A 22,731-nucleotide genomic window follows, 5' to 3' on the forward strand; every position below is an offset into this window, starting at 1 on the left:
ACTCCCATATTTACTGCAGCACTATTCACAATAGCCAAGGTATGGAATAACCTAGGTGTCTGAAGAGACTAACGGATGAAGAAAACGTGGGATGTGTATGTGTGTGTGTGTGTGTGTGTGTGTGTGTGTGTGTGTGTTGTGTGTGTGTGACGCACACGTTTAACGAAATACGATTAAGCCATACAAAAGAATAAAATCCTGTCATTTGAAGCAACATGGATGGAACTGGAGGACATATGTTAAGTGAAATAAGCCAAAAACAGAAAGTTAAACACCACATGCTCTCATATGCAGAAGCTAGAAAATGTTGATTTCATAGAGGTAAAAAGTAGAACAGAGGATGACGGAGGCTGGGAAGGGTAGCGGGTAACCGAGGATAGAGAAAGATTTGTTAAAGGATACCAAATTACAGCTAGATAAGAGGAGTAAGTTCTAGTGCTCTGCGGCACTGTAGTATGACTACAGTTAACAGTAATATATGACATAATCTCAAACAGCTAGAAGCAGGATATTGAATGTTCCCCACACAAAGAAATGATACATGCTGAGATGAATATGCTAATTAGTCTGATCTGATCACCGTGTATCCTGTAAATGTGTACAATTATTACATGTCGATTTTTAAAAATAAAAATTTCTAAAAAGCTACCTTTTAATGAATGGTCTATGCTTAAATGTTGCTAGGCGTGTTTCAACACCAATGAGTTATATCTGAGGTCGGACCATAACTAGAGAAGGCACTTAGAGATGCTGTAACTGTGGTCTCAGCATCCTGTTCCACTGCAGTTAGTTCCACCATCATTTTATTACATTAAATGCAATATTGCTATCCTGTGACTACCTTGTAAACATATTTTCATAAAACCAAAGTGCTTCATTACCACTTCTAATATATGTATGAACCCTTGGCTCCAGTTTTCCAATAATAGTAGCTATACAATTATCTCGCAAACCACTTGAGGCTAACCATTAACATTCAAATAATATACAATGGGAAACAAATGAATAGAACATTCTGGGAGATAAAAGATCAAACCTTTGATATGTCTTCCCTTACTTATTAGTAGAGTTTAAGATACAATATTTCTTCTAAAACCATTTTGAAAATATAATTTAAATATAAAATTGAAGGTCCTAAAAAGTATAGAAGTTTTCAAGTAAAACGACTTTGCTATTTGAATACCTATTTAAATTTCTATTTCCAAAAGAGCCCAAATCAATTCTACCTTCATTTTTATAGCAGTTTTCTAATCATGAGAAATCATACTTTCTAGTCCTTTTTGCTTCCCTAAAATAAAAAAAAAACTCCTACATATTTAAATTCATAAAATAAGAATGATCATTACTTGATTACTACCAAAACTAATTTTAATAATGTTCTCAACCTCATCTAAGCTAGAAAGTGCTTAAGAAGCCATTATGTATTATTATTGAATATGATTACGAGCCCTACAATAATTTTAAAATAAATAATTAAAAAGGGAACATGTTATAATAGCCATGATTATCAAACCAGAGGTGGGAGATTCGTCATTGAGCCCCAAGGAGAGTCTCTGTATTGAACAGTATGAGATGATGGGTAAAGAAGTGATTTGGCTAAGAAAAAAAATCACCCTGGTCAGGCGTGGTGTCTCATGCCTATAATCCCAGCACTTTGGGAGGCCGAGGCAGGCAGATCACCTGAGGTTGGGAGTTCGAGACCAGTTTGGCCAACACGGTGATATCCTGTCTCTACCAAAAATGTAAAAACTAGCTGCGCGTGGTGGCAGGCACCTGTAATCCCAGCTATTTGGGAGGCTGAGGTAGGAGAATTGCTTGAACCCAGGAGACGGAGGTTGCAGTGAGCTGAGATTGTGCCACTGCACTCCAGTCTGGGCGACAGAGTCTTAAACAAACAAAACAAAACAAAAAACACCCCATGCCGCTGGCCTGCTCCCCCAACAATTCCAATCTATGCATTATAAACAAGTCCACTGTAAACTTTACCAGCTTGGCAGGCATTCACATCGATTAGTCGTTTTGGAAGCAAATACCGTAATACAGATTATTGCAATTTTCCCCACGTATGAGGTAAAGAAGTAGGCTCAAAAAGATTATATATGAGGATAAAGCACATTTTAAACCTCTGAAGATATTTTTGAAGCAAAGATCATCTTATTAACTTACAGGTCTTTTCTTTCCTTGACTACTTGGATGCATCTATTACACCTGGTTTCTGTTTCCACCCAATGTCTTTTTAGGCAGGTTAGTTCTATCATCAAGAAATCACCGTAAGTGCAATACTGCCCTTTCCTTCATGATGTCATTCATCTCTTTTCCAGTTTGTTAGCTAACACGTATTAACATTTTAGTATCCAACTACATTCATCTCATGACTACTAGCATTGAAAGAATTGATAAAAAGATAGAAGCAAACTCTTACTGCCTGGTTTGACCATAAGTAACAGCTCTTCACATAGGCTGGCAATTAGGATGCTAAGCAGAAAATCTTGGAAGACCAAATTCGACCAACAGCAAACAGTGATCTCAAATGTAAAAGAAAACTTCGGTTATATGCTATGGAGATTATGTATACTGCTTGAATTACTGTTGATCTAAATAAAATGGTGCTATGCTATAAAGATTATTTTCAAATAATTTTCTAATACCCAACTATACTTTTGAATACCCTTGGCGTATCTTTTCCAGAATTACACATTCCTAACACAATGCACCAATCCACAAGCACATGAGGCCTGCTATATGCTCAACATCCACTTCTCTTTAAAACAATTTACATGACAAAACAAAGTACAACAGTGAATATCCATCAGTTGCACCTTCAAATGTCTGATAACACAATCAGATGATCTGTGTGTCCTTTACTTATTACATTGATAACGAATAGAAAATAAAATGTAGATCTGAAGGAATCACTTAAGTTTTTAAATTTGCTCAATTGCAAAAAAATGTATTTATATAAATATATAAAACAAATTGCTATATTACAAGAATAATACAAATTAAAATACTATAAATAATAACTTGAATGCTTCACAAAATCAATTTGAGCTACTATATTTATAGATTGAGTAACCCTTATCCAAATTGCCTGGGACCAGAAGTGTTTCAGGTTTCAGACTTTCTTCAGATTTTGGGATATTTTCATATACATGAGACACGCTGGAGATGGGACCCAAGTCTAAACAAAAAATTCATTTATGTTTCACAAATACCTTATACACACAGCCTGAAGGCAATTTTATACAACATTTTAAATAATTTTTGTTACAGAAAGAAGTCTGTATACGTTGAACACGTAAGGTCACATAATTTTCTGTGTTTGTTGTCATGTCAGTGCTCAAAACATTTTGGATTTTAGGGCATTTCAGACTTTGGATTAGGGATGTTCAACTTGTATTTTATAGTAATAAATCGCATTTCTTTAAAAATATTGTACATTCTTGGCTAGGCGTGGTGGCTCATGCCTGTAATCCTAGCACTTTGGGAGGTTGAGGCCAGCAGATCACTTCAGGTCAGGAGTTCGAGACCAGCCTGACCAACATGGTAAAGCCTCATCTCTACTAAAAATACAAAAATTAGCCGGGCATGCAGGTTGGCACCTGTAATCCCAGCTGCTTGGGAGGCTAAGGCAGGAGAATCGCTTGAACCTAGGAGGGGAGGTTGCGGTGAGCCGAGATCACACCATTGCACTCCAGCACGGGTGACAGAGTGAGACTCTGTCTCACAATCTCAAAATAAATAAATAAATAAACAAACAAACAAATAAGTAGTACATTCTAGAGTTTAAGCTAATGAAGACTGTTCTCCCAGTATCTCACTCCATACAAAAATATATATTAAAAATTCATGCGATCATGGCTCCGGCTAAGTGGCATTAGTCCACCTACAGTTTTACATTTAAACACTGGGGATACTGCAAATGTTACTTTGTAAACTAAAAGTGTTACTTTGTAAACAAGGAGGGCAAAAAAGGAAGCTAGTCAGCTCCCACTTGGGACAGATTTTTCTACCTCTACTCAAAGGAAGTAGTTTTGAACATCTCTAAATTATTTTCTTAATAATTGCCTTCCTTCTAAAACAAACATGGACTTATAATTTTGCTGAGTTCCTTGTGGTAAGTTATTGGTACTAGTTTAAACCACATGGCTTCCAAGTAAAGCCAACAGTTTTTGGCTTGATATGCTAATATGTAGATTTTGAGGCCACAGTAAAATTAATTAACTAATTAAAGGGTTACTTTTCCATGTCACAATGGAGAGTCCTATCTAAATTAGGGGTTTTACACTGAAGATACAAATATCCAGATGTTGTTTTCAACAAGAAATTAATGTTTCGGGGTACTACTGCCAGAAACCAGTTAAAATTCTAAGAATCTGTATTTTCTTCCTCTTTTCCTACTATTTTGTAAGCCAGGGAATTTGCACAGTTTAATTAAAAGATACTGGGGGGGGAAGAAAAGAGTCTATGCATCAGTAGCTTAGAATCCTTAGCACTGAATAATCCAACCCTCCAAATAACTCTTACAAATGAATCATACAGTATTTCTCATTCAGTAATATCCTGTTACCGGGGCAGCCTATGCCATTAGGTCTCAGTAAGCACAGTCTCATTGCCAGATGTAGCTCAGATGGCAGCAACTCAAGCCCTGCACTGCAGAGGCATCTCCTCTTCCAGCCATTACCTGCTTGGAAACAAAAACAAACCCCACTGCTTTGGCCACACATCTGTAATCTGCTTAAGGCTATAAAAGTGTTTTGCTTTTCTTCTTGACATACATGTAGTCCAAGTTTATCCAATACAGGAATCGAGCATTTCTAGTAAGACCTCAAAACTGGCAGCCAGTTCCCTCAAGAGAAAATGCAAGCTTCTGCTATTCTCCTATTCGTCGTTCTCAAATGAGTTCTCCTATTTCAACATAACAGTCAGAAAGCCTCACACAGTCCTGGAAGCTGCCAACCCAGCATTATGACAGCTGCTCCTCAAAGCCATGAGCCATTTCATTAAATCCACTCTTACTTGACTCATCCACTGGCAAAGATATAAAGCTTTAATTTATCTTTTGTATGATTCACTTCGCGGTCCTCTAAAGTTGTTAGGTTTTTTTTCCTTGAGCATTTAATATCATTTCTTAAAATGCAATGCAGAAAGGCAGCTGAAAGATTGTATATTCAAAAATTTTTAACTCCAGAGATACAAATAAAAAGATATATAGTCAAATAGAGCCTCTCTTTCTCTCTCATCTAATTTTAAAGACAAAGTACTGACCTATGAATAGACATAAATTCTCATGACAGCCTGAGCTCATCAGGTAAGGCTATGAATGTTTCAACATCACTAGCTAAGTGGAAGACAGTATGTGCATAATTTATTACATGATTGAATGACAAGTTTTCACTAACTACAAATCATGTATTCGTGAAATGCACCATCTATAACACCATCTGGTTATTATTTTCTGAGAAAAGTTCTCAGAGCACAATGACCATAATTAAATTGGCTTTTGACTAGATGTAGCACTGTGCCACCTACAAATTGAGCCTGAGTAAGTCTTTTATGATGACTGCGTTGATGATTGTTATCAAGATTTCACCCCTTGGTCTGGCGTGGTGGCTCATGGCTGTAATTCCAACACTTTGGGAGGCCCAGGCAGGAGGATCATTTGAGGCCAGGAGTTTGCAAACAGCCTGGGCAACATAGCAAGACCCCTGTCTCTACAAAAAATAAAAAATAAATAAAAATAAATTCAGCAGGCAAGGTGGCACATGCTTATAGTCTTAGCCATTTGGGAGGCTGAGGCAGGAGGATCACTTGAGTCCAGGAGTTCAAGGTTCACTGATCTATGATCACAATACTGCACTCCAGCATGTGTGACAGAACAAGAACTTGTCTCTTAAAAAAAAAAATCACTTTAATATAATATCTGAAACATATCAAATGCTCAAGAGGTTTAGTGCCCTTCATTATACAGGAGGAAAAAGGTGACATTTTGTACCTCTGTATGCTCAGATACAGTTTATTTTTGAGTTGGAAATATTTCATACTTCATCTTTTCTTTCTTATTGTTACAATTTTCCTTTATTTATAAAGTAGCCATCCCTCTTCTGCCCATGGAAATAATGAAACATGGGACCTATCACATTATGATATTAGACTCCTAATGCAATTTTACTTAATTACTGCACGTCTAGAATGATAGTCCTTAGTTCTTCTTTTCATTTTTTTTTTTTTTTGGAGACAGAGTCTTGCTCTGTCGCCCAGGCTGGAGTGCAGTGGTGCGATCTCAGCTTATTGCAACCTCCACCTCCTGGGTTCAAGCGATTCTCTGGCAGTCTCCCCAGTAGCTGGGATTACAGGCGTACGCCACCATGCCTGGCTATTTTGTATTTTTAGTAGAGAGGGGGTTTCTCCATGTTGGCCAGGCTGGTCTTGAACTCCTGACATCAAGAGATCTGCCAGCCTCGGCCTCCCAAAGTACTGGGATTACAGGCGTGAGCCACCACATCTGGCCGAGTTTTTCTTTTTTAAAGACCAGTTAGTTTTGGTGACATATATCAACCTGAAGTTAAAATGACTACGTAGGTGTATGTGTTTGTGAATGCCAATGTGATTCAACTCAAATACTTGTTGAGCACCTAACTACCTAACTTATAGAAAATTATGTCAAGTATTTTCCTATATCAGGTTGTACAGGCCTCAGAATAAATGTAAACTCTTGGTAAGTAGGATAGTCTGTTAACCTTCAGAATACCATCAGGGTCCTTTGGACACAATTTTACCTTTTGAGTTTCTGAGCACTTCTAACTACTTGTGGGGCTTGATATTTCTTACTTTTATCCATTCATAGAGACAAAGAAAATTTTAATTGAATAAAACTCATTCTAGCTTGTACTTAACCATGAGTCTGAGATATATTATGAATCTCGATCTTTTTCCTACATTTTGTTCCTATGTTACAAAATATTTATCATCCCAAGAATTATTTCATCATTAGCCATCAACTATTTAAAAACTGTGCTAAAGAAGACCAAGTAATATGAGTATGAAAGAATGACAGAATTGCCTAGAAAGGTGATGCAATAGGGAAATTACCACATTTTTATTGCTGTGTTCCCAAAGTATTGCATCATCTTTCAAGATGGTTTTAAAAAAAGTCTGAATAGTCCCAGGTACTTGGGACACTGAGGCATGAGGATCACCTGAGCCCAGGAGTTTGCAGCTGTAACGCACCATAATCACACCAGTGAACAGCCACTGCACTCAAGTCTGGGCAACAGAGTGAGGTCCCATCTCTTTAAAAAGCATAATAAAAAGAAGTCTAGAGACCCACTGAATATAGTCAAAAATCATTTTCCACATATTGGCAAACAGGAAAAACTGACAGAAGGAGACATTTTGCCAATTAGATAAACCAGAAGAGGAATGAAATTGATCACGTAAGTAAAACTTTAGGCTATGAGCCTTCACATGATATCCTAGACGAATTTTCTCAAGCTCAAGAATTGACAAGTGAGTAATGTATTTCTTTCTTTCTTTCCTTTTTTTTTTTTTTTTTGAGGTGGAGCTTCACTCTTATTGCCCAGGCTGGAGTGCGATGGTGCAATCTTGGCTCACTGCAACCTCTGCCTCCCAGGTTCAAGGGATTCTCCTGCCTCAGCCTTCCGAGTAGCTGGGATTACAGGCATGTGCCACCATGCCTAGCTAATTTTGTATTTTTAGTAGAGACAGGCTTTCTCCACGTTGGTCAGGCTGGTATCGAAGTCCTGACCTCAGGTGATCTGCCCGTCTCGGCCTCCCAAAGTGCTGGGATTACAGGCGTGAGCTACCGCGCCTGGCTGAGCAATGTATTTCTAAGAATAAAAAGAAAATATGGTATTCTCATCCACTTAGTCATTCAACAGGAAGGATATCATCACTCAATATTATGTGACAAAAACATTAACCATCATTGCTAAAATGATGTGACAGCATTCCTTCCTTTTTTACGATGCTTATGCAACAAATTTTATGTCTGTGCAACACATTTATTTGATACCATTAGGAAGTAGACATATGCCCAAGGCAGGAATCTCTCTAAGGTGATTAGAAGAGATAATGTAGAAAAAAAGGGGGGGAAAAAAGACTGGCTTGATCATTTCAATAGCTGTTTACAAATCCAAACTTGAACACATTTTATTCCTGAGGGAAGATGGCTATATTCTCTCTTCAATAAAATTATGAGCTGTCAATGTTTTAAATATCTCAAATTTTTACAATAATTAAATGAAACGGCAACTATTAAAAAAAGACCAAGAAATATGATCAACCTAATAGAGATGTATTTGAAATGTAGAAGCAGGATTTGTAAGATGGATTTATTTCAGGTTCGTGCATGGCAGGTGATTAGCAGCTAGCTGCATTCCAAAGGATAATGCTCATTTCAGAAATCCATACCTTCAAAACTGGGAAAATACAGAATAAAAATGTGGGTTCACCATCTTTAAATTCTTTGTAAAATTAAAATATGTACTATGTTAACTCTTACTAAAATTGCTAATAGTTATTTCTCACTATTCCTTTATTCTTCGTTCTGTAAATTGTTTGCCAAATAATCTAAAAATATAAAATAATAATAATATAAAGGGCCCACCGTATCTAGACAGTCAATGGTGCTGGCCTGGTTTTCTGGTGTAGTGAGGGGGCAAGGTGATGTCTTGCCATGTGTGACACTCCAGCAATCACCCGAACTGATGAAGTTTAAACTGGGTTCAATACAGAATTGTATATTCCAATGCACACCTGCATACACGGCCATACGCACCCACACAAGCCACCCCGAGCTGTATTAGTTCATTTGTATGTTGCTGATAAAGGCATACCCAAGACTGGGCAATTTACAAAAGAAAGACTTACAATTCCACATGGCTGGGGAAGCCTCACAATCATGGTGAAAGGCAAGGGGGAGCAAGTCATGTCTTACGTGGACGACAGCAGGCAAAGAGACAGAACTTGTGCAGGTGAACTCCTCTTTTTAAAACCATCAGATCTCGTGAGACTTATTCACTTCACAGGAACAGCATGGGGAAGACTTGCCCCCATGATTCAAGGGTGGGAAAAAAGCCAAAACACATCACTGCCCCCAAAACCAGAGAGTAACATTAACTAACCTGGCCAACATGGTGAAACCCTGTCTCTACTAAAAATACAAAAATTAGCTGGGCATGGTGGTGAGCACCTGATCCCAATTACTCGGGAAGCCGAGTCAGGAGAATCGCTTGAACCCAGGAGGCAGAGGTTGTAGTGAGCCAAGATGGTGCCACTGTATTCCAGCCTGGGCAACAAGAGCAAAAACTTCATCTTAAAAAAAGAAAAAGAAAGAGAAAAAAAAGAAAACTCTTCTGAGTTACACAAAGAAGATAAGATGCAGTCAGAAGGAATCACTCCTCCAGATCTTAAGCAGCTCTTAAAAAAAAAAAAAAGTTTAAAGGAAATAGGAAAAAAAAATCATCTAATTATCCAGAAAGATACATCAGGTTACCGCTCAGCACACTCTCACTATTGTGTGCAAACCTAAACCTAAAAAGATACATCAATAATTAAAAGATTCTGTTTCCTAAAAAAAAAACAAAAAACAAAAAACAAAAACGTGAGTACCTCCTCTGCAAGAGGAAAAGTGTGACTCTACAACAATTAGAGGGTCTTCTAACATTTCATTTGCTTTATGAATTCAGCAACCCCCATGGAACACTGGGCTCAATCAGATTCTGCAGTTTCAGGTGAGGAGCAGCTCTGCCTCCAGGGCTAGGCTGCCTACCTGGCTAGTCTTACAAGTCAGCTTTCCAAGTGAATTTTCCCATGGAAAATATTCTTACCCATGGCAGCCGGAGTCTGCATATTATTAACATTATGGACATAATTATTATTATTAACATTATGCTACATAATATTAGTAACAGTCTGGATTATTTATACATTACAAACTGCATAAATAGGTATTTTGAGGTGATCTGAGAACATGACCATTACAACACTGGAGAAATATATACTTGGTAATTTCCACATAAATTTCTGAAACACTACTTGTTTTGCCTATGTTAAAGATTTACCTCTTTTTCATACCTCTTTTTCAATGAGGTCATAAAACAGAGCTCATCCCACTAGGAATGTTTCTCTAAATGCCTCATCAGCAATAGAAAAACACTCACCTTCTATCAAAAGAAGTCTCATTAACTACCAAACAACAAAATACTGTGAATCAAATACCATTTCCAGGAAAATGGTAGCTTGTTTCTCCTTCTTCAACAATTGTCATGTAGCATCCCCTGAAGATGTTTCAAGTCATGTATGTTAAACTTCTATTCTGATTTTACATTTCAAGTGTCAAAAGGAGGGCTGGTTCCTAGGTTGCCAGTTGGCAGGAGCCCAGCTTATGTGTGGATCAGGGATGCAATACCTTTCTGGCTTTGCCCACATGAGGAAGAAGCCCTATCTGCCTGCAGGGCTACAGGAAAAGAAGTTAAAAAAAATAAAACGTTGCAAGTGACCTCATATTCTAATTATATTGAATCCAAACCAATTTTTTAAAATTTTAAAAACAAGAATAGTTAAAAATAATAATAAAAATTCAGTGGCTCAACCTTAGAAAACATTACTAGGTTATATATACCATTTGTCTTAATGGAAAAATAAAGAGTGATAAGAAATTTCAAGTCATCCAGGAACTACACTGTCCAAATATAGTAGTCACTAGCCACATGTAACTATCAAACACAGTTATGTGGCTAGTTGGAATTGAGATGTGCTGCTAAATTTTTTGTTTGTTTGTTTGTTTGTTTTTTGAGACGAAGTCTTGCTCTGTCGCCCAGGCTGGAGTGCAGTGGCACCATCTCAGCTCACTGCAAGCTCCGCCTCCCGGGTTCATGCCATTCTCCTGCCTCAGCCTCCCGAGTAGCTGGGACTACAGGCGCCCGCCCCCACGCCCGGCTAATTTTTTGTATTTTTAGTAGAGACGGAGTTTCACCGTGTTAGCCAGGATGGTCTCGATCTCCTGACCTCGTGATCTGCCTGCCTCGGTCTCCCAAAGTGTTGGGATTACAGGCGTCAGCCACCGCTCCCGGCTGCTGTTAAATGTTAAAAGAAGTGTTAAGACTTCTTATGAAAGAAAGAAACAAAAAAAAGAACGTGAACTATCTTATTAAATTTTTCATATTGGTCACATGGTATTTCAGATATATTGGATTAAATAAAATGTTGCCAAAACTAAATTCACCTGTTTCTTTTTACTATTTTTAAATTGTCTATTAGAATATGAAAAAGCAAGGCCGGGCGTGGTGGCTCAAGCCTGTAATCCCAGCACTTTGGGAGGCTAAGATGGATGGATGAGGAGGTCAGGAGTTTGAGATCAGCCTGGCCAACATGGTGAAACCCCATCTCTACAAAAATTACAAAAAAAAAAAAAAAAAATTAGCCGGGCACGCTGGCGCACACCTTTAATCCCAGCTACTTAGGAGGCTCAGGCAGGAGAATCACACGAACCCGGGAGGTAGAGGTTGCAGTGAGCTGAGATCAAGCCACCGCACTCCAGCCTGGGTGACAGAGTGAGACTCCATCTCAAAAAACAAAAAACAAAAAAAAAAAAGAAAGAAAAGAAAAAAGAAAACGAAAAAGAAAGTGGCTCACGTTACATTTGTATTGGACAGTTCTTTCTAAAAGATGGGAGCCTCTATAACAGGGGCTATAGAAAAAAAAGGCAAAAAAATTTCATAATGTTTTAAGAAAGTTTATGAATTTGTGTTGGTCTGCATTCAAAATCATCCTGGGCCATGAGTTGGACAAGTTTGCTATACCATCCAGCTATGGACCACAAAGTCCTTACCAAAAGCTATGAAAAAAAATTTTAAATATACAATTCACTTTGTCTAATATTTATTGAGGACCTATGTGCAAGACATGCCAGACACATAAACTATAGTTTGGATTCTAACAGATAAAAAGAGATAGGACTACAATTCATTGGAAGATATGCTATGGTCTTATAAGAAAAGGTAAAGCAAGGGTTGTACAGCAGAGCAAGGCACTTGTAAAGAACGCATCTTTTCAGGTGAACATTTACAAATATATAGGATTTTGACGGGTCATAAGATGTGGCACTTTAGAGTTGACAAATATCTTTATCATCCATTAACCCCACTGACGAAAAAGGAAAAATATTTCAGATGGGGCGGAATGGTGGGAACGAAAGCCTAGAGAGAGAAAAGGTCCACGGTTTTAGGGCGCCAGGAGACAGAGTGACATGCATGCATGTACAAGGTTGAAAATGCAGGCTGAAGCCACGTAAGAGACTTCTGGATGCCGTGCAAGGGAATCTGGACTTTTCTCCGGGTAGAATAAACCATCAAATACTTCCTATCAACTGCCAACAGGATTAAAAACACATAGTAGAAAGATAGTAATGCATGGGAAATAATTACCTGGGAGGAGAGTGGATGAAGCCTGGAGGTGTGGGGGAGAGGGAGACCGAAAATGCAAGAAAGGAAGAGATGATTGAGAGTCCAGCAGAACATAATCCTAAGAGGGAAGACAGGAAACAAAGGGAATAGAAGAAGGTACAAGGGATGCTGAGGGACAGGAAAAAATTAATTGGTTTATTCAACAAATATGTACTGGACACCTACCAAATGTCAGGCACCATGTTGCAGAAATTCACAATGGATGACTGTGGAGGGGTCATCTGTAGAGCATGAGAGAGAGTTACGCTGGGAACCAAGGAGAATGAAGTTGGCCTGGATCAACTGCTATGGGGAAGACGATAGGCCATCAAGACAGAGATAATTAGGGGCATCTAGTAACATTAAGATCCCAGCTGATGTTACAGCATGAATAAGAAATGGAATTAAGTGGTAAGGTTACATGACTTGATACTTTAGAAATCCCAGAAGCAACTAAAGAAAAAAATTAATTTTTTCTAGCTATGAAGAATTGACAAAAATATGTTTAGAAAATGTGAAGGGTATCAGCCAAGTCAAGGATGTTCAATGGAATAGGTAAGAATGGTTATTCATTGATTCCATCCTGATTAGAAACGCAGGCAGGGAAAAAGAGGATAATGGACTAAAAGCCTGAACTGGGGAGGTGATTATGAGGGAAGATCATGGTCAGAGGGGAATATCAAAGCTAGAAACCTTATGGGTACAATATTTCTGAGCAATTTGAGAGTCTAAAGCATGACTGTGTTTAGGTACTAAAATGGAACACAAATGAAGGTAACTAGGAAGGAGCTGGCGAGCATGTCAACTGAATATCAACCTGGACAGTGACATCATCACTGAAGACTGTAATAGGTGGGGTAACCATATGACCCAGTTTGCCTGGGTCCTTCAGTTTATGACTGTGGTCCCAGTGTTCTAGCTGATATAGATAATAAACTCTATGGGGGCCCTAGTAGCACATTACACCGGAAATTAAAAGACAAAAAACAAGCATCCTGTAGTTTGGTGATTATAAACTTACAACTCCTATTGAAAGTCCCGTTTGGAAATCTGTAGCTCTAGGGAACATCTGAGAGAATACTGAAGGAAAGAGAGAGGTGATACAATCATCCCACCTCAGGGGACGAGACAGCATGAAATCAATGCCTGAACCAGATGGCATTTCCAACTCAAAGATTCTCATTTTATAATTTTATGATTTGAATATAGATGTTCACCTTCAATTAAGAATGAGGGCTGGGCACAATGGTTTACGCCTGTAATCCCAGCACTTTGGGAGGCTGAGGCAGGCGGATCACGAGGTCAGGAGATCAAGACCATCCTGGCTAACACGGTGAAACCCCGTCTCCACTAAAAACACAAAAATTAGCCAGGCGAGGTGGTGGGCGCCTGTAGTCCCAGCTACTCGGGAGGCTGAGGCAGGAGAATGGCGTGAACCTGGGAGGCGGAGCTTGCAGTGAGCTGAGATTGTGCCACTGTGCTCCAGCCTGGGCGACAGAGCAAGACTTCGTCTCAAAAAAAGAAAAAAAAAAAAGAATGAGAATCAGGTAAGAAGTAATGGGACTAAGCTCCATAAGAAAAAGAGGTGAAAACAGATTTCTTTACAATCATGAAATCAAAGGTAGTTAAAAAAAATTAACAAGCATCAAGCATTTATTAATGCCTTTGACTTCCACAATGAAGGAAAAGATGATAAAAGGCAAAAAAAAAAAAAACAAAAAAAACAAAACAAAACAAAAAAACCTTACACATCCACACACAAAACCCCCAAAATCTCAAACCAAACCTTTCTTAACAAAAATTCACCTTGAACTAATGACGGACAATCCCAGACAGCATTTAAAAAAAATTAATGACCAAAACAGAATGCCATTATTATTTCAACTCCCTGTTAGAACCACCAGTAACCTATGATAGCTACCGGTGGGATTTTGATCCCAAGTTTAATATTAAACAGTTAAAACTAACTCTGTGATGGGTGATTGACATCATTATTTATTCAACAGGATGCCATAAAAAGTGATAGTTAAGATTTTTTGCATAACAGCAGACTTTGATGGGAGTGGGCAGAGACCTTTTTAGTGATAAACAGAAAGATTCATTTACAGGATACAAATACTCTGTGCAAGATGTTTCAGCATCTCTGAGGCTGAACACAAAGGCCACCTTACCTCCCGTCTGCATAGTCTGTGTCTGCTCCGCCCCACCAGACATCCGAGTCATCCTCCTCCGCATCAGCAGAATCCACATTGTCACTTTCCTCAGCCAGTGGGCAACACACAAACTCTACCCCTCGGAACTTATCGATTCCGCAGGGCAGCAACATGCCGTAGTCATGCAAGTTGGTGCTCTTCTCACTGCACGTCTACAAAGTGTGGGGAGAAAACAGTGAGTGGTAGAGTAGATGTGTTTCATTGTAAGAAAACTCCACATAAAATAATCAACAGGCAGACCCAATATATGAGGAACCAATTTCACAAAGGAAAAGATCATTTGCTTTTTGAGTGAATTCACAACAGGATTTTTTTTTAGCATGGGTTACACTTTGGTACTCTTTTTTTTCTTAAGATTATTATTTATTTAATAAGACCACGATGTTATATAATAGAGGTTTATACGAACAACTGGAATGAAAACTAATTGAGAAATAAGATGTAGAAGGTTCCACTGGCGAATAGATACCAGAGAATTAATGCTTTCTAGCTTAATTCGTGTATCCAGGTAGATCCCCAGCTCACTCCTACCTCCCTTACAGATGGAAGTTTCTCTCACATGGACTTGCCTTATCCTAGAAATTCTGACTCTCTTGGTTCACTTTGTTACTCTAAAACAATCCTGGGAAGAGAAGAAATTATCCCCTACAGCCACTATGCATCAGAACTTACAGTCATTAGAGATTTCTCCTTGAATTTTTTTTGTTTTTTGGGATTTGCTAAATTTGCACAAATCTAGATTAGCATAAAGCTCTGAGAGCATCCACTAGTGATAAATGAAGGATTAATAATTCAATACACAAAGGTAAACAATGAAAATATTAAAGACTGTATTTTGACCTTATGGGAGTCATTTTTGTTTCTTAGAGACAAAGGATTTTTCTTATGAAAACACAGAAGGAATAAAAAATGAGGTTATCAAATAGGTAGCTGGACTTCAACTTATTTGGTTTGTTTTCTTAAACTCAGCAAGCTCTTAAACCTCCAAAACACATTTTTATATAATGAAAATTTTATTCTACAGTGGATCCAAATGTATTATTTTATAAGAGGCAACAAATAATGCTAAATCTTCAGTGGTATTTTCTGCCTAACAGCTATAAAGCTAGGATACAATGGTTAAGCTAAGCTAGATCAGATTTCTCAACCCCAGCACTACTGATGTTTTGGACTGGATAATTCTTGGGGGTGGAGGGTGGTTATCCTGTTGGCTGTAGGATGTTTAGCAGAACCTTTGGCCTCTGGACACTATCAGATGCCAGTAACACCACTCCCTCAAGTTGTGATAACCAAAAATGTCTCCACACATGTGCCGGGGAGGGACAGGGGATCAAATTCGACCCAAGTGAAGCCCTAGGGAGCTTGACAAAGGTGCCTAATATTCTAGTAGACTGATCTTACCACAAATAAACTATATGAAATTATTAGAAAAACTATCAAAGGGACACAGCTAGCTGTGAAGGTGGTCACACTACACAGTGGCCTTTTCATGCTAAGTATCTTGTACCTTTTATTGGCTTAGCCAAAAGCAGAGGTCAACCAAGTGCTCGGTCAGACTCACCCTGTGGACAACTCAAGATGGTATGCGTGGCCTTACGTATATAAAATTGGACAGTATAACTTAGAAACTGAATTCTAACTGGAGCTTTCAGGCTGGTACAAACAAGCTACCTCACTGTTCTACCACTGTATTCACTAATAGATAACAGGGGAAAAGGTTAAATTATTAAAAAATTATATATGACAAAAGAAAAAACAGGTGAATAAAAATAGTCTGAAGGGTAAACTTTAAAGTTGTGACTATTAAAGATTATATTTTTAAGTTATAAGGCATGGCACAGACCACTTTTATTTTTAAGTTGCGAAACACGACACAGGCACATAATGAATCTAGTTCAACTGGCCCTATTTTTGACATTTTAAAAATATTCACGGATGGGGAGGCTGTGCATGTTTGGGGACAGGGGGTGCACAGGAACTCTTACTTTCCATTCGATGTTGCTGTGAATCTAAAATCACTCTAAAAACTAAAATCTGGTTTACGGATAGTAGCATTGGGTTTTTTTCTTAAATAACTTATTAACATAGCTGTTGCCTCAAAATAGCCTCTAAAATGCTATTAGGTATGTCCCCAGGAAATCTTCACTTTGCAATAAGAAAGAATTATGGGCTGGTACCTCTTTGGCGACGGTGTGCCAGTGAAGATGAGTTTCGCAAACATCCATCCTCTCCTGGTGTAAGAATTTGCACTTGTCAGGAACGAGAAGGGCATCGCTTACAAACTCACCAACTGAAAGAAAGGAAAACCACTTCCCGTCATTCCATCTGTATCACAGTGTTCTTACCGCAGAGAAGGCATCAAGGAAAGACAGACTTCAAGACAAGTTAAAACAGCCTTTCAATGCCTAAGCAACCCAATCAAGACCCTACTACCTTCAGAATGTTATGTCTGGCCTCCTTAAGCAACCCAGTTTCTTGCCACACCAAGTTTGATGGTTAAAATAATTCCTAAATGCTGCAAGTGAAATTCTCCCTTAATTAATCTGAATCTCTTGCTTCAAAATTAATCCTAAAAAGCTGCTTAACTAGAGAACCAATTACCATTCTATTATAACGGGGGGTAAAATACAAATATTGACATTGTCTAGGTGAGCATTTGAGCAAAATCAATAGAAATCCCTGTCTACTTCTCTTTCTCGGACATTTTAATCTGCTTGTAAATAAAATAGAAATTTTAGCATTTTTCTACTTCCTAGGCAAAAACCCCAAAATTGTATTTTATATATATGTTTACATAACATGCATAAGAGAGAAAGAGAGACTTTAATTCATTTTAGTTCTGAAAACTGTTCCTCAGACTTTTGTTATATCTTTAAAGAAAATTTATATCATGAAAATTATTTCCAGGCACTTCTGGTACTGAAGATATAAAGATATTACATAAAGTCCTACATGAACTCAGTCTAACGAAGGTAAAAGATGGATAATTAGCACATTATATGTAAGCTGTAAACTTAATTTTCGTTTTGTTCACTGCAATATTTCCAGTTTTTAGCAAAGATTCTTGCACTTAGTAGGCAATAAATATCTGTTGATGAATGAACAAGTTAAATTCTGTAATAGAGATGAGGAAAGTGCCAGGCCAATATCTTCGGTGCAGTGGGAAAAACCTCAAAGAAGAAATAACATTCGAGATGAATCTGAATGGTGAGAAGTAGTATGCCACATGGGAAATGAATTGAACTTTCATGATATAAGGATAGAATCGGTCTTGCTTGGCCGGGCGCCGTGGCTCACGCCTGTAATCCCAGCACTTTGGGGGGCTGAGCCTGGTGGATCACGAGGTCAGGAGATCGAGACCGTCCTGGCTAACATGATTAAACCCCGTCTCTACTAAAACTACGAAAAAAATTAGTCGGGAGTGGTGGCGGGCGCCTGTAGTCCCAGCTACTCAGGAGGCTGAGGCAGGAGAATGGCATGAACCCAGGAGGCAGAGCTTGCAGTGAGCCAAGATTGCACCACTGCACTCCAGCCTGGACCACAGAGTGAGACTCCGTCTCAAAAAAAAAAAAAAAAAAAAAAAAGAATCTGTCTTGCTTGCCATTATACCCCCACAATGGCCTAGTTCTGGCAAACATGAAGAACTCTATTATAGAATCCAAATGGATGGATGGATGGGTAGCAAAAGACCCTTCAAAATGAGGGAGCCTCCGTGCAAAGAAAGAGAAAAGAACCAGCAAGGCGTACTTGCAGCCCATCATGGCTGGAGCACAAAGGAAGTGGCAAAGGGAGTCCAGAAGGAAGTAGCACGGGGGAAGCATGTTGGACTCTAATTTTAAAGAGGCTTAGGTTTTGGATGCCATTTTGGAAGAAGCAACATAGGCCAAAAGTTTCCACCCCCCCCACCCCCGATAAACTCTATAATTAAGTGAAGGATAGACCAGCATAGGGAAACCATGAAAGCAGGGAGACCACCAAGTGGGTCACTGTGGTCCTTCCAGCAAAACATGCAAGAATACACATAAACCCACAATTCCCACGGAACAAGGAATACAGATTGTCCACACACCAGCAAAGACAGGAACCAATGTCTTTCCTTCATAGTAAGCTACAGGACACTTCCTGAAATGCAACATAAAGAGGGATGAAAAGCCCTAAGAAGGGGAAGGAAGTAACTTTGCCTTCTCATAAAGGTGTTTAAACTTTAGTCTGTTTCCAGCTCAAACACATAAGATGTATCATGATACTGAAGTACTTATTTCAGTAAGTACTATTTAGATAAAAATCTAAGCAAATCATAGGGGAGAATAAGCACTGTATCTTGTCATTCCTTAAGTCTTTAAAATGATCAATGACGCCCATAGCAGTATAGTGTGTGTTGCAGGGAATGCAAAAATTATGAGACATGATACCCCAAAGACTGCAGGTGTCACTTTGCAGGGAAGAAATCAGTGAGTACTGAGCACCCACCCCATGCAGCTCCACAGGGCCACATCACAGGTTCTTTTATAACCCTCACTTCCCAGGGGAGGAATCTCTGCCAAGAAACCTAAGGCCACCTACCTCGGGAGATTATAACCTAGCCCCAGAGATAAGCATTAAGATATAAATTACAAGGAAAGAAATAACAAGATAATGCAAATGATATCACATTTCTCTTTTATATAGGATGATATAAAAGAAAACACAAACAAAAACACAAGAAGAGCTGGAGAATGGAAAGTAAAGGTAATCTCATCCAAAACAAATACCATTCCCAGGTGCATTTCTCAGGGTTTCTGAGGGCTCTCAGGGTTTCTGAGGTCAGGGACCAACCCTAGCTGCTTGGAAGAACACCTGATGTCTGAGGCATCCCAATTTTCTAGGTTACAGGAGGCCAGAAGTGACCTATGACCTGAAGATGCCCACCTCATCTGTCAGCTCTGCTCAGCCGTATTTGCAAATGTCCAAACTAAGAAGTGATGCTTTTCTATTTAATGAGTAATTATTCAAAAAATTAAATGCCTGTCATGTACAAATAGGTCAAAGAGTTTAAAAAAATTAATGCTGGCCCAAAGCCACTAAATCAGTTCGTGAGAAGAGCCACAGCAGGGATCAGATCCACTCAACCTTGGCCTGCCAGAGTTCTTGGGGGCATAAACCAGACAGTAAGTGCCAAACACCACCACCAAATCAACTTGTTTTATCTGCCCTTAGTCAATCTGCTGAGGACTAGATCATAATGCAAAGCTAAAGTTACCAAAACATATTTACTTATTCACCAAAAGGACATGTACTGCATTAATCTTTTTGTGTATTTTGAGACAAGGTCTCACTCTGTCACCCTGGCTGGAATGTAGTGGTTGGATCAAGGGCTCACTGCAGCAATCCTCCCACCTCGGCCTCCTGAGTAGCTGCGACTACAGGTGTGCACCATCATGCCCAGCTAATTATTTTATTTTTTGCAGAGACAGGGTCTAGATATGTTGCCCGGCTGGTCGTGAACTCCTAGGGTCAAGCGATCTGCCAGTCTCAGCCTCCCAAAGTGTGGGATTACAGACATGAGCCACCATGACCAGCCAGTCTGAGCATTTTTAATGAGGAGTTGGTAAACAAGCTTTTCTTAAAAGCCTGTATCAAATAAAAGTTGCCTTGGATATTAGGAGTTCATTAGCTAAGGATGTTATTCTTACTTTCATCTGGCAGAAAATCTATCCCAGAGAACCATATTCTTGAACTTGTGTTTAGGACAGAGGTTGGCAAACTACTACTTGTGGACCAAGTCTGCTCACCCACCCATCCTGCCCCCAACACCTGTATTTCTGCATTAGTCTGACTATAACAATCGTTCATTATGTTTATAAGTGGCTACTGAACCTTCTAACTTGCAAAACATTTCATTTGATACTGCCAAGATGTCTTAGTTTCTTATATTGCACAGAGCTAAGAGATATGTGTTCCTCAAAATGACAATGGTTTTTTAAAGGATTAAAACTGGTTATTTAATAAGCTCTCAGGACTAATGGCAAAACAAAAACTTCACTGTATTCTAACATTAAAATAAAATTTAGCAGTGGACAGCACTGCTTACATTACTTTTAAAATTTGATGAAACATGTTAGAATGTTACACATCAGAAATTATAAGCGATTCAACCACAAAAATCTGTTTTAAAAAATTTTTAATAAGAGTTAAGAGTGCTAAAATATAATGAAGCCTTTTTCACCAACTGGCTTCGCATGGTTTATATTTTCTTTTTTTAATTAAAAAATACTGTACTTAAAAATCTTTGCTAGGAAAACAGGTATATGGAAACGGTATTTTCTACTCAAATTTGCTGTGAACTTATACTACTTTGTTTTTAAAAACAAAGTTTGTTAATTTAAAAAAGACTATGATCGTATATACCTGGAGTTTCTCTCCACAGCCACGTATACCTTATTTTTTACAAATGCTTCTGTTTATTTGCTTTGATCTTTCAGGTAAAAAAGTTTGTAACAGAATTCTGGTATAAGACATCAAAGACCAAAACAAATTAAGCATCATAATGAGAAATCATGTTCCTGTTTACGGCAAACTTTAGGAAATTTGGCACCATTTATTTCCAGCGGATAAATTCGTCAATATATACTACGCATGCTTATTGCTAAACATACAACCTGGTTTCTTGCTTAAACAATTCACAATTTATATTCAAAACACATGTCACACACCACACACACACACCCCTCACAACTGAAAGGGAGTTTTCAAAGCTAATGAACAAAATCTGGGTCTGTCTTCTTGGCTATGAAGTCTTGGCAAGGTGAACAAGGATGGCAAATTCAATAGGAGTCTGCAGGCCTCAATCTGCTAGCTCCTTGGTGGTCTTTGAGAGGACTGTCTAGCTCAAATTACCTCATTTTGCAGATGGGAGGAAAAGAGCCCAGGTCAGGTGACTTGCCCACAGAGCCAACTGGCAGTAGAACTAGACTGAAAATCCAGGTCTCCAGTTCTCCATCCAAAAGTGGTAACTCAACTCACTCATTTAAACTCTGTTCAAAATGGTTCATTTGGCCCATTTCCTTTGGCTTTTACAAAAGTAGTTCACTTTTAGACTGTGAAGTACTTTAATATTATAATCCACAATGTGGTCAATTTGACAATAAAACTCGACTTAAATGAGCTAGCAAGCCACACAGAACAGCTGGGAATGCATTCAGCGGCAGAGAACAGACCACATGTCAAACCTGGCTTAAACACACGGTAGGATTGTGTATCTCACCTAAGAAGTGACACTGAAGCTAGGGCCACTGCAGACATTCCATGATGCCATCAGGGACCAGGGTATTCCTATCTTTCTGTATTGCCATCCTTAGCACGTTGGTTTTATCCTCGTGTTTTATGGTCACAAAATGGTCACAGAAATTCAAGACTTTGTGTACAAGTTCCAGGCAGAAGGCAGGGGAAACAAGACAAAGGTGAAAGGTTTTATGTTGTTTTTTTTTTCCTCTAATAAAGCTTTGCTCTGTTACTTGGGAGGGACATACTCCTCAGCAAATCCCACTGAGGCCATATATGCCATTACTATGATCTGGCTACACATACCTGCAAGGGAATCTGTGAAAGTATTTTCAGCAGAGGGCACTGTCACCCTGAACAAAAAAAAACCTGGAATTCTTTTAGAAAGGAAAAAATGGGAATGAATATCAAACAGGCGAGTAGCAGAGGCTCCCACGCTATGGAATTTAAAGTATATTTTTCGATTTCTTTATGCTGTCTTTTCAAAAGACAGACAGAATTCCAGGAAGAAGACAGAATTCAGAGTAAAAAGTACTGCAACTAAAACCACAGTAACTCCCCAATCCAAGACACTTGGAGAAATGAGAAGGGAAAGATGTCTCAAAACTGACACTGCTGCCAGGATGGCGGCACCTAGGGGTGTCATCCCAGCTATTTGAGAGGCTGTGGTGGGAGGATCACTTGAGCCCAGGAATTTGAGGCCAGCCTGCATAACTTAGAGAGACCCTATCTCTAAAAATAAATGTTTAAAATCAAGATATTAAAATAATTAAAAAAAAAAAAAAACCAGA

The 22,731-nt window shown here is 38.7% G+C and overlaps 1 protein-coding gene across 3 annotated transcripts in view; it reads right to left on the reverse strand.

Moving 5' to 3' along the window:
- APP (amyloid beta (A4) precursor protein) overlaps positions 1-22,731 on the reverse strand; it is a 312,122-nt gene that overhangs the window by 169,902 nt on the left and 119,489 nt on the right. For all 3 annotated transcript variants that reach the window (XM_011998311.1, XM_011998310.1, XM_011998309.1), the window contains exons 4-5: positions 16,858-16,970; positions 14,639-14,832 (exon numbers count right to left, since the gene is read on the reverse strand). In XM_011998311.1, coding sequence (XP_011853701.1) covers positions 14,639-14,832; positions 16,858-16,970 — 307 coding nt within the window. The remainder of the gene's footprint in view (positions 1-14,638; positions 14,833-16,857; positions 16,971-22,731) is intronic.

The sequence above is a fragment of the Mandrillus leucophaeus genome, unplaced genomic scaffold (genome assembly GCF_000951045.1).
Source record: "Mandrillus leucophaeus isolate KB7577 unplaced genomic scaffold, Mleu.le_1.0 Scaffold567, whole genome shotgun sequence".
In the NCBI taxonomy this organism is placed as follows: Eukaryota; Metazoa; Chordata; class Mammalia; order Primates; family Cercopithecidae; genus Mandrillus; species Mandrillus leucophaeus.